General features: G+C 36.5%; 1 protein-coding gene across 1 annotated transcript in view; it reads left to right on the top strand.

Annotated features, from left to right (window-relative positions):
* Window positions 1-17,621, top strand: part of me1 (malic enzyme 1, NADP(+)-dependent, cytosolic) — an 80,801-nt gene that overhangs the window by 44,618 nt on the left and 18,562 nt on the right. The window contains exons 4-5 of the mRNA XM_058747582.1: window positions 9,744-9,819; window positions 11,172-11,333. Of these exons, the coding sequence (XP_058603565.1) occupies window positions 9,744-9,819; window positions 11,172-11,333 (238 nt within the window). The remainder of the gene's footprint in view (window positions 1-9,743; window positions 9,820-11,171; window positions 11,334-17,621) is intronic.

Consider the following 17,621-nt stretch of genomic DNA (forward strand, 5'->3'; position numbering starts at 1 on the left):
CATTCATCTATAAAATATAGCAAATCTGTACAATACATAAATCATAGTCACACAAGCAATATTTAATAATGCTGTAACTTTGCCTTTTATATCATTTCCAAGGCTCTCTGAATTAACTTTCCTTAAAAGAGTCTCTGTGTGGTCAGACACAGCTAATTCTATTTTCATATGGGATGTTACTGCAGTTTTGGCCTTTGTTGCAGAGTAGAAGTCATCTTGTGGCACAATGAGCCATTTACGTTATTTTGATGTAGCCTTTTAAGCATGTCAGCTGTTTCATAGCCAACGTTTTGCCAAAACGCAACAATTCCTGCATGGTAATTGATGGAAAAATGGAGCATGGCTGTAATTTATCTGTCCTTTTTACTTTGACTGCAGAGGGCTTATTCCATTAGCATTGTGTGTGTGTGTTTCACTGTTATGTAAGCTTGGGTAATTTGACTCTTCTGGCTGTCTGGATGCCGGGTCGAGGAACTGTCTGTGACTCCCACAAATATAGACGGGCAGCCCCCTCTGACCCACAGACATTCAAATGCAGTTGATTTGCACCACGTTTTATTGAAGGAGTACCATCTACACACACTTTAATAATTGTATTTATTCCTTTCTAGCAGTCATTTTTCATCTAAAAGCCCTCAGCTGTAATGAGAGCGATGCAAACCTCAGACTAGCACTCAAGGTCTGAAGATGATGGTCTGGGATTATAATTCTCTTATTTCAGGAGCTGAAATGGCTTTGAACTTTGCACAGTCTTTAAGGAAAAGGGTGGTGGGTTCAGAAAGATGAATGTCTCATGCAATACGCTTCTCTTACTGGAAAAGAGGAAAGTTTGGCTGCCTTCAGCGGCTGGGTGGAGAGGAGTCTATTGTTGCTGCTAGTGGCCCGCATAGAGCGGAGGAGAGGGAGTTGGAAAGAACGGATGGTGTGTTTGTCCAGCTGATTCTTCGTTTTTCATCCGCGTCCCCCCATCTCGTTCCAGCCAAGCACTTTTCCATCCCTCGGAGCACACGCATGCCCTTGCACACTCCCACACAGCGCTCTCACAGATTTTAGGCTCTCTGTTTTATTGTTAGTGGATTGTGTCCCCACAATGACGTTTGCAGAATGTTTACAGAACTTTATTTTTTAACTGCTTGCTCTGGGCAAATTTCCATTTGCAAACTTGGTAAATATAATAGGCAGTTCATAAAGTTGGAACTTAAATCTGCCCTTCCTTTCAAAGACCAGGTGCCCAGTTGTGTGCACAATAATCAGCTGAAACCATTTGTGTGGGATTTTTCATACTTTCACAATACCTGCATGTTTTTTCTCCTCTCCTCTCCTCTCCTCTCCTCTCCTCTCCTCTCCTCTCCTCTCTCCTCTCCTCTCCTCTCCTCTCCTCTCCTCTCCTCTCCTCTCCTCTCCTCTCCTCTCCTCTCCTCTCCTCTCAGATGAACTTTCTGTCCTGTAATTATCTCATAGATCAGGATTAGGAAGGAGTCTGTGTCAAGAAACCAGTAACCACATGCTGAAAGTATTGTATTGCCAGTGTTATTTGAAGCCAGAAATTGGTCAAATCCAGCCACATAATTTAAACTCATGTCCCATTCCTATCACTGTCCTTTATCATCACATGTTTCTTTTTCTGTATTTATTTAAACCAGATCTCCATGGGATTGTTCTGTCTTTGGAATAGTAGACTTAGAATTTTTCAGCAGTTTATTTCCAGATATTAATACTGATTAATAATATTAACATTATTTAGATTTTTCTATTTTAGATTTATGTATACTGTATGTATTTTTATATTTCTATGCATTAATTTTAATAGTTTTTAAAGGATTTTTTAATGTAATCTTTTCATTTAAATATGATTTGTGTGTGTGTGTGTATATATATATATATATATATATATATATATATATATATATATATATATATATATATATATATATATATATAGTGGTGTTGTCAAACGATAAATCGCGATTAATCGCTTCCAAAATAAAAGATTTTGTTTACATGGTGAAGTAAACATCAGAGATGCTTTGCCACAAGCTGCAACTGTAGGAACTACTCTAACTATGGTGATGCAGATCTTCTTCCAAGATGATATTCCTTGGAGCATCCACGTTGTTGGAACCCTTCCGCATCGTCAGCAGGGATCTCAGGGTCTCAGGTGTTTCGCCCCTTAACCTGAACACCTCGCCTAAGTGGGGCAGCAAAGACTGACTAGCCTTCACCTGCAGAAGGGTTCCAACTGTGGGCTCTCTTCAGCCACAGCCATCTTGAGCTGGACTCGGCTGCTGCAGCTATGTCCCTGGTGGCTTTCTTCAGCTGTTTAGGCTCCAGGCCCAGCCTCTGGAGGAAGTAGCGCACCGATTTTGCTGGAAACCCGCGGCAGCCGACTTCAATAGGGTAGCTGGTTGCATGCCACCCCTTTACAACAGCTTCGTCGACAAGGTCCTGGTACTTGGCTTTTTTCAGTTGGTGGGACATGGCTAGCCTCTCTTCCCAGGGCACTGTGAGCTCAGAAACTTTGATGGTTTTCGTGCTCCTGGATAGCAAGACCATATCTGGTCGGAGGGAGGTCACTGCCACGTCCTGTGGGAAGACAAGCTTCCTCTACAGGTCCACTCTCAACTCCCAGTCAGAGGCTCGTTGCAAGGAAGAGGGTGGGTTCTTAGCCACCATGCCGGTCTTATGAGCCTTGTCTCCTTCCCTCACAAAGGTTATGGCTTCGGGCGGATGGGCCTGCTTGTTATTGGCTTTGACTCTCTGCTGTTCCACCCATTTGACGATTTCCATGAGGACCTTGTCGTGCCTCCATCTGTACCGCCCTTCTGCCAATGCCTTTGGACAACCAGTCAGGATGTGGTTCAGTGTACAGGAGACTGCTCCACATTGGTTGCATGATGGGTCTTCCTCTCCGCCCCAGATCTTTATATTTCTTGGCATTGGCAACAGGTCAGTCACCGAGCGCAGGAGAAAGCTCAACCTCCCTTGGTCGATCCACCACAGTTCCTTCCATGACAGCGGTCGCTCCTGTGCCTGGTCCCACTGCGTCCATCGACCCTGAGAGGCAAGTCCAATCGCTTTCACCTGGCGCTCCTCCTCTGCTGCCTCACGGACTCTTTGCACCACGAGGCCTCTTCTGGCTCTGGCATCAGCCCTGCTCCACCTCTTCTCACTATAGTGTCCAAGGCCCAGGCGTCCCTGGCATACTACGCCCATGATTTCCTGGTGTTTCCAGTGGGATTCTGCTTCCATCACGGCTTGCTGGGGCTTCCACTTTCTGCCACATTTGATGCTCGTGTCTCACTTTCCCATCTTCAGATGAGAGGAGTGAACTAACTGCCCTTGCCTTGGCGTCTTTAAACTCCTCGACCACCGATGAGACTGGCAAGGACAGCTTGGAGGTCTTGCTGTACAGGTTGATTGTGCTGAATGATAGGGGTGTTGTGTTTGAAAAGGAACACACGGACACAGCAAGTAGCATGAACTTATCGTATCTCTTTTACTTTATCTCCTTTTCCCAGACCCCCGTAAACGAACACCTACATTGGTCAGGCATGATAGAATGCTTTCAGCACAATCAAACTCGATGCATCACTGAACACTAACTCAATGCATTATCAAACAACTCATTTGAGAGAACATAACAGGGGGGACTCCCAGCCATTTCCGCAAGAACTTACTGCACAGTCTTTCCATTCCTTCCACCTGAGACACGGGAAAGTCGTAAAGTAGGAAGGGCCATTGCAGCCGGGATATGATGCCATACTGAAAGCACCAGACTTTAAACATCCCGAGCAGTTGGCTGTGCTCAGTTGCCTTGAGCCAGGTGTTCAGCTGGGCCTTGGTATTAATGAGATTGCCGCTGTCCTTTAGGGAGCTGTCGTACTGATTTCCAAGGCATTGGATCCTTTGATCTTGAATTGTTGGGATCTTAGAGCCTTGGATGTTGAAGATGTTTCCTGTTAGCTTCCCTTTCAAGATACTGAGGCTCCGTGACTTTTCCGGTTTAAACTGCAGGCGTGACCATGTTGCCACCTTTTCCAAAAATAAAAGATTTTGTTTACATAATATATTAGTGTGTACAGTGTATATTTATTATGTATATATAAATACAATATATATATATATATATATATATATATATATATTATATATATAAGACTTATAAGACTTAAGATGCAAAAACCATCTGATGCAAAAAGTCCATCTGATTTTTTTTTTTAAATGCGCTTTTTTTTATCAAGCTCCTATAACGTTGGACATTTTTGAAAATAAGGCATTCAATAATTTACTTATAACATTTTCATTGCCATTAAAGTAAAATGACAGAACCTAACCATGGGAGCTTGATATAAATGCTCATTTAAAAAAAACAAATAAAAAAATGTCAGATGGACTTAGAGGTTTTTACATCTGAACCTTTTAAATGATTTTGAAAGTAGAATTTCCCATAGGAAATCTATAAGAGCTGGTCTGTTTTAATTTTGCATTTAAAATTCATGTGTGAATAAATGAATTTGATTAGACTGATCCCAGATCCCATGCTGCAGAAATGTCACAGTATGCCTGGAAGTTTGTTCTGTGAAGTTATATGACATATTGATGCATACACCTATACATGAAAAATTTGTAACTTTAGTAAACTCAGCAGTGGGTTAGTTTCAGAAATTAAGTCAAAGAAGGTTTCTCATTTAATAGTATGTGATTTACACTGTAGGAGAAAATCAAAGATCTTGGGGTGCCTCAGGCAAATGGTAGATTTGCAGGATGTGCATAGAGAAATACTGTATTTAAAAGTTGCATATGAGTACAATGTCACAATACAATCTACAAATTCATGATTTTGTATCTATAAAATAAATTCTGAGCTAATTTCTGAAATTCTGTGTTTTGTACAGTATTTGTGGATACATTTCAGAGAAGAGTAACATATTACCACCCCTTTCCCAACCACGCTTTTTCTTCAGAAAAATATAAAAAACATTTGTCAGCGTTACAGAAGTTGGAAAATGATTGTGATACAGTGAAAATTTTTAGTTTTCAGAGCTGATTGCATTTGGCTTCTTTGTGGCTTCTACAAAGGTCATCTTCACCTTAATGTCTCATGGCCCTTCGTTGTCTCCCTCCACTTATTAATAATTTTTAGATCTTATATCAGAGCATTTGTCTTTCTCACTGCTGTATTTTTTCAAGTGACTTTTAAAAGAACAAGTTAATTGATGCAGAATACAGCTGGCACTTACAGAGAACTGAATAATCTGCATATTAATGTTAAATGAGGGAGTCTCTATTATGAATCTGCTCAGAAAGGACTTCCTCATATAATTAGCTGGTTGTCTAAAATTTGAATTTTTCATATCATGCCAGACTAGTGTTGTCCAAAATTTAATTTAATTTAGTCTGTAACAAAAACAGTCAAATTCTCTGTACCAGCTTCAGTACCATAACTAATCCTTGTTGAAACTATTTAACTGTTAAGTGAGGTTAAGCGAAAAGTTAATCAAGTTAATCAAATAAAAGAATCAAGTTACACATTACATTGTGGCAGGTATATTAGTTTGCATTTTAAGTCCAAGACTTAAAGCACAGATCTGTTGTCACATATATTTTTTGTGGTCTGTCAGTTGCTATGCTTACTGCTTTTTATCACAGCAGTATAAAGTTTCAGGTTCATTGAATAGAGTTGTCAAGTGGACAGTGCATTCATGCACTTAAAAGAAATGCTCAGTTCTTCAAAAACACAAGTTTGAGCCATCTGTCAGTGGGTACCAAGTTGATGTCAGACGTAATGCAGGGGACGTTTTCCAGGCTGTCTGTGTATGGTCCAAAACTGTTAAAAGATCTGTTGTGGTTTTCCCCTCATCATGCATAAGATGATTCACTGTGGAAGAGAACATCATAGAGCAGTCAAACCTGGGAGATTTTAGTTTTAAGTGTTTTTGAGAGGAAACAGGTTTCCAAGGCATCATAACATCATTTGCAATGATGTTAAACAAATTTGCAAGAACTTAAGACATAACTAAGCAAAATTTAGTTGAAAACTCTTATTTCCTAGTAGAATTGGAATCATACGTTGGAAAAAAAGGGGGAAGATATGAATTAAATTACTTGCAACCACTCCTTTAGAAGCCATTTTAATGCTTATGACCAACAGCTAAACCACATTGGATATCATAGGCAGCAAAGAGCATATATTTTAAATTCTTGTAACTGTCCTTTAACTTTTGGATCTGAGGAAGGTAATGGTGACCAGTTGTGAGGCCTTCAATGGATACATTCAAGTGAGGTTTTCACAATACTGCAGCACATATTAATGATAAAATCTGTTATCCATTTCATCTAATATACTTTTACGTTTGTTTACTGAAGCTTTAGCAGATATTTCATGATGTTGCTTGAAGATGAATGGCTTCTAAAGAATTCTGTGTCAGATGAGCATGCGGTGTGAATTATGTTTGTGTTTCGAGCATGATCCCTGCTCCCAGGCGTGTGCTTTTCATTTGACCGTGGGTCAGCTACTGAGGAAGAGCTCTTATGTGCTTTTCCGCTGCACTGGAATTTAGCAGCATCTTGTTGATGCCTAAAAGGATGTCTAAACTTTATTCCTGGAGTCATATGATTTATACCAATCTTCAGATTTCCTGTCATTGCCTGAGTTTCTTCCTGTCAAAAGATGGCCTCCATTTGTGTCTTCTTTAAGCAGGATTCTTGGACTCTTATCTAGTCCACATGGTGAAGTCTAATTTCAAGATCCTTCCAGATGTAAGAATGATTAGTTTTTTATGGATTCTGTGAACTCAGGCTGACTGAGAGATTGGAAGTTTTCCATGAAGCCGTGGGTGGAAGGAAGAAAGATCTACAGTAGGTGTATGTCCTCAAGATACCTTTGAGTTCAAGATGAAGGATGTCCCAGGAGTCCTGCTCATCCAGCTATGCTCAGTGGATCTCATGAGTCCAGAAAATAAAAACTGTAGAGAAAAAGAGCGGTCAAGAGTGAGAGTTTGAACGACCAAGTCCAAGAACATGTGAAATGCCACTGTGAAGTGCATTTGTTTTAAGCTACTGCATCTTCTGACACTAAAGTCTATGTAAAATAAAACTAAGCAATAGGCTATTGTTATTTGCATAATTATTCATCCAGTAATTTACAACGGTTCCCACCTCTTTTCCCTACAAGCATTATCAACTAAGAGACGCCACACACCAAGATCAAACACCATTCATAGACCACACATAAAACTTCAAACACATGCCACATCTGAGCAAATCTTGCATTAAGTATGTATGGATCAGAAAATTTCAGTGTCAGCGGTTGTTCAAATGCATGAATCGGTGAAGTATAACCTCTACTTAAACACGATCCTTGCCACCTTCAACAAACATGATTTTCCAGACTTAATAAACACTACTGGTGTGATTTGTAGACCAGTGTAGCCATGTGTAGCCAATAAAGACTTTTGGTTGAAAGTGGTTTGTTCTTTCTTTCTTTTCACATTTTTAGTGCTAAGTGTAGTGACAAAATCATTGATCCTACACTCCTAACTCAATCACAAGCGGTCACGGGATCTGTATTTGAGAAGCTTTTTTTGAGAAACTGTTCTCCAGTAGCCCAGGGAATTAAGCTGTTGATTTGTTTATGGTCAGACGGTTATGGGTGGGCGTAAAAAAACGCCTTATTATTAGTACATGTGGGGATGATAGAACGTTCCACTGGGAGGTTGATTAGAATCGATTCATTCTTGTTCACTGCAAGACCGATGATACTGATTATAAAGTTTTGTATGCTCAAAATAATACTTTTCTGTGTTCTGTGTTTTTCTTGATTATTGCATTCTATATTATTTTTTTACCTGCTTTTATTTTATTTTTATTCAAGGCTGTTTTCTTTGAGGAGGCCATGCTGTCTCAAAAATCTGAATGTGAAACTAATTGAGAGTAGAGAAATAAAGCAAAGCAATCATGTGAAATTGAATGAGATAATATATAATCAACTTTTTCTATAGCAGCATAATAACAGCAAAATATAAAGATTTAGAGGGATTTTCATTGAGTTTCAATGCGTTTTCACTGAGCTCCTGAAACAGACCAGTGTTATTTTAGTGTTAATTATATTATATACTATTTTAGTGTTTATTAATATTTTTAATTGCCATTTTATTTTTACATTGGCGTAATTAGTAATTTTGTTGTAGTTTTTATTAGTGTTTGTTTTTTATATATTACTATTTTGGTTTAATTAATTTTTATTTCAGTTTGAGTAATTTTAGAACTTCAACTTGTTTTTTTTATTTCAGTTTGTTTATGTAACGTGGGGTTTGGGTTTTGTCTCTGGTTTAGGTTTTCATATCTTTTATTTTGTTAGTGCCTTGCCCTCATGTATTTCTGCCTTGTGTATGTGTCATGTTCTGATTGGTTGTCCAAGTCTTGTTCCTCATTGGTTATTGTCCTGTCATGTGGTTCTCAGTTCTGTTTCCCATTGGTTGATTTGTGTCATGTGACCCTTATTGTTTGCTATAAGTAGCCCTCTTGTTGCCATTGTCTCTTGTCTTGTATTGAATGATGTTGTAACATGTTGTCAGTGAGTCTAGTCTGTTCATGCTAAATCATGACTGTTCATGTCAAGTCTCTGTTTGGATTATGTTTGGATTTTGGATTACTTTTGTAAATAAAGCTGCACTTGTGTTCTCACTGTGCTCGCCTCCAGTGGACTGATCGTTACAGTTGCCAAAGAAACATTTATTAATAGTTTCTTTAAATTTTCACCTCATATTTATATTTTATTTTATCTCAGTTTTATTTCGTTACTGAAAGGGGGTAACACAAAGTTGTGAGTCACATGACAGGAGAAACTATAATTTTAAAAAACATAGACATAAAATAAACAGAATGCTCAGACCTTAGCTTTGTGAAATTATGAAGCATAAAACATCTGCACGAAACAGAAACCGCAGATGAGAACGCAAATTCATTCTCTGCCAGCAGGTGGCGCTTATGGAACTGCTGCGTTAAATGGTTTATCGCTGTAAACAAAGCAGCGCTGCGCTTTTAATTACTTATGCATTATATGGAGGTAAGATGAAAATAAATTATAAACTTTTCTGAAGACAGTCAGTTCCCCTTAGAGATACATTCAGCTAAACTCTCAGTTCAGTATTTAGTTTTGTTTTGTTTTTTTTCCCCAATATTTTTTCGCATTGTGAACAGTGATCTTGCTTTGCCTGCTACAGTATTTTCTCTTCTTTACGTTCGTCTTCAGCCTCTCTGGCTTCTGTTAATGGCTGCTTACAGTTGATGTATTTGCCCAGTTAAAGAATTAATTGTGTCTTAATTAACTATTCATTAATAGTTCTCTAACCATTAGTCAGAAGTGTATGCAGTTAACAGGGATGTCCTCTAAATTCACAACGTTTTTTTTTTTTTCATTCATACCGTGTGCGTAGGCTAAATCAAAACTGTTTACCATTTGAACCGGAATTTAGCCCAGCACTGATAGCAGGAGCTTTGTGAATATCAATATTTTACCTGAAGGTAGAACTTCAAGCTTGAATTGATCTAAATGCAGCTGGAACATGAATTTTTACTTAATGACTTAAAAATACAGACTCTGCCTCCTCATTTTAGATGTCCACCATTTTGTTTTGATAATTTGATTCCATATATAATGAATGGAAGCACATGGACACAAAGCAGAATCAATTCAGTTGACCATGTTTTTATCACTTTACTCCGTTTTTTCTCTCTTCTAGGGGCCTATTTATTACAATTCATGACCGCTCCCACATCTCCACACTACTTCAGAGCTGGCCAGAGAAGGACATTCGTGTGAGTTTTGCCCACTCCCACCACCCTGTACTATTACACAATGTACCAGAACTCTGACTGGCAGACAAATTAACACTCTCCAGGGTTTCACCAATTCCAAAGACATTGATTCAATCACACTGTGAAAACAATGCCAAAAAGTCATATTAATCTGCTCGTTAAGCTTTTAAAAGTTATTAAGGTAATGATGTACGGGGTGGCATGAAATGAAGCAGTAAAAATGTTAAACACCTTCTGCATCTGCATCACAGTGTTAACGGAAAAAACATGTTGTTCTTGTTTTGGGATCAGTTGTGTCCGGTAATGGAATTGAATTACACAGCTCATGCTGTTATTTTGAATTTGTTAGTTTATTACGAATATGTGAAAATGTGATTATAAAAACTTTTCTTAGAAAATCTGTTCTTGCTGGAGGGCAGACTCACAAGGCAACCTAGCCAATCAAATATAAATGTGTTTAATCCAAGACAAAAACATAAAAATATTATGAAGGAAGTGATTTGATAATGAAGTGCATAAATTCGGCCAGCGCATTTTGTAGTTTTCTTTAGTTTTTTTTTACAGTTTTCTATAAAAAAAAAAAACATTTTTTAAATGTAATTTGTTCATCTGATGGCAAAGCAGAAATTTCAGCATCATCCCTCCAGTCTTCAGTGTCACATGATCCTTCAGATATCATTCTAATATACTGATTTACTGATAAAGAAACATTTCTTATTGTTATCGATGTTGAAAACAGTTTTTGCTGCTTAATATTTCTGTGGAAACCACAATACATTACCATTCAAAAGATTGGGGAAGTAATACTTTTAATCAACAAAAACGCATTAAAGTGACAGTAAAAATGTTTATAATGGTACAAAAGATTTTAAATTTCAAATGAATCTTGCTTTTTAGAGCTGTCTATTCATCAAAGAATCCTAAAAAAGTGTAAAATTCATAATTATCACCAAATCAGCACATTAGAATGCTTTCTGAAGGATCATAAGCTGCGGAAAATTCAGCTTTGCCATCACAGGAAAAAATATTGAAATATATTATGCTACAAAAGCTTTATTTTAAATTAGAATAAGATTTTACAATATACTGCTGTTATTGTATTTTTTAATAATAAAAAAATGCAGCCTTGGTGAGCATAAGAGACGTCTTTCAAAAAAAAAAACTTTTTCCAACCTTTTGACCTCTAATGTATGGGTGTGAGTATCTTTTAAAATAATGACTAGCCCAGATTTTGCTTAGTATGTTTTGTTTTTTTTAATTACTTGTTTAAAAATTGCTTATTTATGCAGTCTGTTTGTGAATTTGCTGGCTGTCTTAATAACCTTTGTACTTTTGGTTGTATTTTTTGCTAGGCTGTAGTGGTGACAGATGGAGAGAGGATTCTGGGCCTGGGGGATCTGGGCTGCTATGGCATGGGCATCCCTGTGGGTAAACTGGCCCTCTACACTGCCTGTGGTGGAATGCCGCCTCAGCAGTGCCTTCCTGTTATGCTGGACGTAGGGACAGACAATGAGGTAGGCAGACATGTGGCACCACAGCCAAGTAGACCGTGACTGCTGACACACGCTTGCCATCTCGCTTACTCTGACATAATCAAAGAGGGACTTAACTATTCTTAGCAGCCACATCCTCTCTCACGACTCTAATCCTCCAACTTGTTTGTTTTCACTGGTCGCAGCTTGCAGTGTTGTAGCAGAAGGACAGAGGTGACTGCTGCAGTAGCTGAAGGATATGAATAGCCCTGTGAGTTCAGAAGTAAATTTAGTGAGCGTAAAGCCTGTGTCATTCTTAACAGGGCCAAGGGTGTGGCACCGCAGAAATAGAAAACCACTGCCTCATCTACCAAGGCTTTGTGCCAGTGGACACCTGGCACTTCCTTCTGTGCCAGAGCAGTGGCTTAGCCATGCCATCATAGATGCCAAATTTCAGATGGAGGGAGAGAAAAAGACAAGTGAGAGATGAAAAGACTGAGAAACAGTGTGTGACTTTCAAACTTTTGTGTTTTCATTCTGGTTAAGTTATAGCTATGTATGTATTTAAATATTTGTATATAGTTCATACTGTAGTTCTTACTACATCTTAAATACATAGATATGCACTTTTTTTAACTTCAACATTTTAGGTTAAAATTAGAGCTTTCAGTTTAACTGGGTAAATTTCATCAGATTTATTATACACACAAAGTAATGGAGGGAAAGAAAGTGTTTTAATGTTTACATTTTGTTGAAAGAAGTCATTTATGCTCACCAAAGCTGCATTTATTTGATCAAAAATATAATCATATGTCATATATTTTATATTAAAAATGTAATTTATTCCTTTTTCAGCAGCAATTACTCCAGTCTTCAGTGTCACATGATCCTTCAGAAATCATATTTAACATACTGATATGGTGCTCAAGAAACATTTCTTTATATTATCGATGTTGAAAACAGTTTTTCCTGCTTATTATTTTTTATTTATTTTTATTGATTGATTGATTGATTGATTGTGGAAATCGTGATACTCTACCATTCAAAGTATAGGGGTAAAGACATTCATTTACTTTTCATTTGAACTTTCTATTCATCAAAGAATCCTGAAAAGAAATCATAGTTTGCACAAAAATTTGAAGCAGCAAAAACTGTTTTCATCATTGATGATAATAAGAACCATTATTAATATTTAAACACCAATAATAATGGCTAATAATTTAAAACAAAATCAGCATATTAGAATGATTTCTGAATTCCAGACAGAAGACTGGAATAACTTCTGCGATAATTCAAAAAGATGAAACTTCCTACATTGCATTATTTATATATTTGGCATGTGCTTTTGTCCAAAGCATCTTGAAATTCATGGTACACATTTATATATATTTACTGTATATATATATATATATATATATATATATATATATATATCTGTTAATATGAGATAATTTGTCAAGTCAACCATTCTTGCTTTTAGACTAAAATTTGACAGCATCAGACAGCTTCACACTCTTATAAGTCTGTACAAAAGCTCATAAATGAGTAAGAGGGTAAGAGCACATTAACACTGTTGTGTAACTGCTCTGAGTCAATTTTCCCATTCAGTTCTGCTGCAGTATCCAGCAGGCCAGCTCCACATGTGTCTACTGCTAAATTCGGAGTGGCCAGTCAGCTATTCAACGTATCCTCAGGCATCAAAACACTTTAATGAGTTGACTCTCTAGATTGTGGCCCCCTGTCTGCGTCTGCATCCAAGTGTATTCAGCTGGAGGAATGAAGAGAAAAAAGTTTTTTTTTTTGGTTAAAGTTTATTTATTTGTTTATTTCACGCTGTCTGGGTTAATGTTGCATGCATGCGTTCACAATAAAGCGTCTTTTTTTTGTTATTAAAATGATCTCGACGTAGACAGGCAGAAATGCATACGCAGTGTTTCATACCCGTACACATGGCTCGCTGTTTAGTCTTCCGTCCCTCTACAAGTCTAAAATTGGAAGACTTCTTCTGCTGCACCATTTGGCCGACTTTGGATGAAGTCTGATGTAATTAAGACCTCTTTTTCAGGATATTCTGAAGAGATGACAGATCTAATGATTGATGAATTCACTGCTTATACCCCCACAGCTGTGTGTGTGTGCGTTTTATAGGACTGTGCAGTCAGAAGATTAAATGAGTGTTATTAAAGGATTAAGTCTACTGTTATTTCTAAAGGAGCAAGACGCCTGCTGACTGGGGTCAGGCTGTCTCCTTTCTTTCAGACCCTCAGAGGGAGCTGGGTGACTGCACCTGGATCAGTTTGACTCTCCAAACATAGTCAACACAGACAGTTAGGAATCTGATCCATGATCAGCATACATCATTTATGGGTGTTTGATCCAGGCCCTGTACGCTCTGGTTAAACTGTAATCCGTAAAGAACGCTGTCTGTGGTCTGGCTGCCAGAGAAAGTTCAAGATGTGCAAATAACGTGGAGAGGCTTTGTGCAGGCTTTTTGTGAAGAGCTTAAGTGTGCTAATTGTTCGTGTCAGCAAACTGGATTTCCTGTCAGATACTATTTGCATCTCAGTGTCAATATTTGCAGCTGTTATTTGCAACCCTTTGTAAAGATATACACTATTACGTATACAATTTGTTTTTTTTTATTGCATCATTTTTATCAACATTTCAACCACTTATAACATTAACATAACCAAACCAACTAACAAACAATGCTCATATTTTTACAATGCTAGTAACAAAAATGAGTAAATAAATAAATAAACAAAATAATAATGATAATAATAAGTAAGTAAAGTGCATTATGACATACCAAAACTCAAAATATTACTTGGAGAAACATCGATAAAATCCAGGTATGGAGTCCAAACTTGAGAAAAAGCTTCCGTAGACATACGAGTAACACAAGTTAAAAATTCTAAGGGAATCATTTCCCTAATAATCTTGTGCCATCCTTTCAAGGATGGGGGTTTGTCTCTGATCCAAGTTACCAAAATATTTTTTCTGGCAGCAAAGGCTAGAATGCCAAATAGATGACTTGAATTTGTTCAGCAAGTGTCCAACTGGGAGACCTAAAATCAAAGACAAGGGATCGTCCAAACATACGGCTCATACAAATAACAACTTTTGATCAGTAAGCTCTAATTACTGGACAGTTCCCTAATAAATGGGTGTAATCTCCCACTTCCACCTTACATTTAACACATAATGGTGAATTGCTTGAGTCAAACTTGCTTCTCGTATACAATTTTTTATGAATATTTCATTATTTTTTAAATATTATTTTAGATTTATGAATATTACTTTAATAGAGTTTTATATACTGAAATAAATACTACAGAAATATTGTTTTAGATATTTAATATTATATATTTTATTATAAAATAATACAAATTTTAACAATTGAAAAACTTTATATAAAATCCTAAATTAATATAACTATAGTATTAGTAAATATTTTTATTTAGAATGTTATTATTATTATTGTATTTTACTCATGAGCCTTTTGAGAAATTAATATTTTAGTTTGTGTGTATGTGTATATAAAAGTATAAGAACATAGTATAATAAGTAAAATTGCATATTTAGAAAACATTATTTTATTTGACAATAAATCTTATTTCTTTTGAGAAATTAATCATTTATATTTTACATGTTTGTGTTTCATATGTATGTTTGTGTTTATACTGATTCATATGAGATTTTGACAATTTTGTTTATATATTTACAGAAGGCAGTATTTATAAGTCAAACTGTTTATTATATTATATTATATTATATTATATTATATTATATTATATTATATTATATTATATTATATTAATTATATTATATTATATTATATTATATTATATTATATTATATTATATTATATTATATTATATTATATTATATTATATTATATTATATTATATTTGTTGTTATTATAAAACATTTGTATGGTGCCCACGAGGTGACATGGTCGGTTCACTTAGTTTTGTCGTGGCCACGACATCATAAATCGTGGGAACGTGATAATATGTTGTGGCCACGAGATATTAATTCGTGGCAATGGCATATTAACTCGAGGGAACGTGATATTATGTCGTGGCCACGAGATCATTTTGTCGAGGTGACGACATCCTTATGTTAGGCTAGCAAATATAGCATAATTACATAATAACTAGGTAAAGCGATACTTATCCTTACATCTTACTTCTTATTTTGAGGGAACAACATATTTTTCTCGTGGCCACGAGTTCAATGCGTAAACAAACCTGCGTGACCATAGCAACCCGGGATTATCAGATATTATCATGAAACATTTTTATTAACATTAAACCTTTAATTTAATATTTGGTATAGGCTATTATTATTATTATTATTACATTAACTTATAGGGTTATATTTTTATATTTGTTATATATGCTTATATTTCCCCTTTAAATTTGTGTATCGCTTTACCTAGTTAACGTTTTGTGTAATTATGCTATATTTGCTAGCCTACCATATATTTTGCAAATACTGTGAACGCTTGACAATTATGCCAATAAAGTTTTGACATTATGATTGTATTTATGCCCGTGTGTGATGATAAATGAGCGTGTTGTGTTTTCATTTACAAAAGAAATTACGTGAATGATTAACTCCTCAACGAAACACTTTATAGTATTTGTAATTATGGTCTATTACTTTGCAGAAATAAAATAAAATATAGCCTATGTTAAATTTATGTTAAACTGCATTCCAGTAAAAATTCCAGTCAGCATAATCAAAGCTTTGCTGGCATGTCGAGCATTTACAGTAGGCTGTTATTTACAATTCAGAACGTTAAGTAAAGAGATCTAAATGAAGGGAAAAAACGAATATCAAAATCTAACCAATAATAATAGGCTAATAATAATAATAATATACAAATATTACAGGAAAAAGACGATCAGTTAATGGATTTACAAGACTGGGATGGATAAAAATGTTTTCTTGTGAGCCTATTTTCTTGTGAGCACTTTATGTAACTTCATTTGAATGCTGACTATGGCACGTAATACAGTCCGGTAGCCATGGTAATAATTTAATAATGTAATTTCTATAATAATTAATATAATAATTTCTTAATTCTAAATAAAATATTAATGAATCCATCTCTGATAATCCCGGATTGCAATGGTCACGCAGGTTTGTTTATGCATTGACGAGATATGGATGTCGTTCCCTCAACATAACACCTCGAGGCCACGACATAAGAATATCGTTACCTCGACAAAATGATCTTGTGGCCACGACATAATATCACGTTCCCTCGAGTTAATATGACGTTCCCACAAATTAATATCTCGTGGCCACGACATATCACATTCCCACGAGTTATGATGTCGTGCCCACGACAAAACTAAGTGAACCGACCATGTCACCTCACGGGCACCGTACATTTGACTCTTATGAGTTTTTTTTTTTAGTGGGGGGCAAGTTCAGTGATTTAGTAGCTGCAATGTAGAACCAGATTGTACAAACAAAACCAGCCAAAACAGACACTTATAGACTGCAATCAAACCCAATGTAAACACTATCTGTGAATTTCCTTTTTTGTTGTTTCTCTATGTAAACACCTCCTGTGAGTGTTGCTGGAGTATTGCGCCTTGTCTAAACAGATCTCTGAGCTTCTGTATACACTACAGACCTCCAGACAACAGATTATGATCACTGACACCACATCAGTGTATGTCTCTGTTGTAAAAAGGGAATATGTTCTCTGATGATGTCTCTTATATATAATTCAGAGGCTGCTTCTGTTGATTGACAGCAGGGACACTTACTAGCGCTATCACCTCGTGTGACCTCATCCACACGCATACGTTTCACATACTGAAAGGAAACCAAATGATGTCACCGCAAACAAAGTGTTGTCTGTTTTGGTTGTGGGTGGCCTAGGCAAAAAGACCTCTCTCTCTTGCTCTCTTTTCACTCTCTCTCTCTCTCTCTCTGACACTTATTTTCTCATTCTTCTCTGACTCTGTGGCTAACAGACCCTGACTGTTCCTGTGCCTTAATCTCACCTGAAAGACTACATACACGTACAGTTCACACACACAAAGCACGGTTCACCAAAACCCGCTATTAATCCCTGAGAGAAAAAGGCTTCCTCTCATCACTTAGTGACTCATTTTTACAAAAGAACTTCTTAGTAGTTGTGCAGATCTAGGATCAGATTTTGTCCTGATTTTGCAGGAATTATCTCAGGTGGATCTGTTTCACATATACAGCAAATTTTCTGTTATTTTAGATATTACCTTATCTTGTAATCTGATGTATTAGATGTTCAGATATTACATTTATTACAGGGCTTTTTATAATGAC

Source organism: Onychostoma macrolepis, chromosome 16 (genome assembly GCF_012432095.1).
Source record: "Onychostoma macrolepis isolate SWU-2019 chromosome 16, ASM1243209v1, whole genome shotgun sequence".
NCBI classification, from domain to species: Eukaryota; Metazoa; Chordata; class Actinopteri; order Cypriniformes; family Cyprinidae; genus Onychostoma; species Onychostoma macrolepis.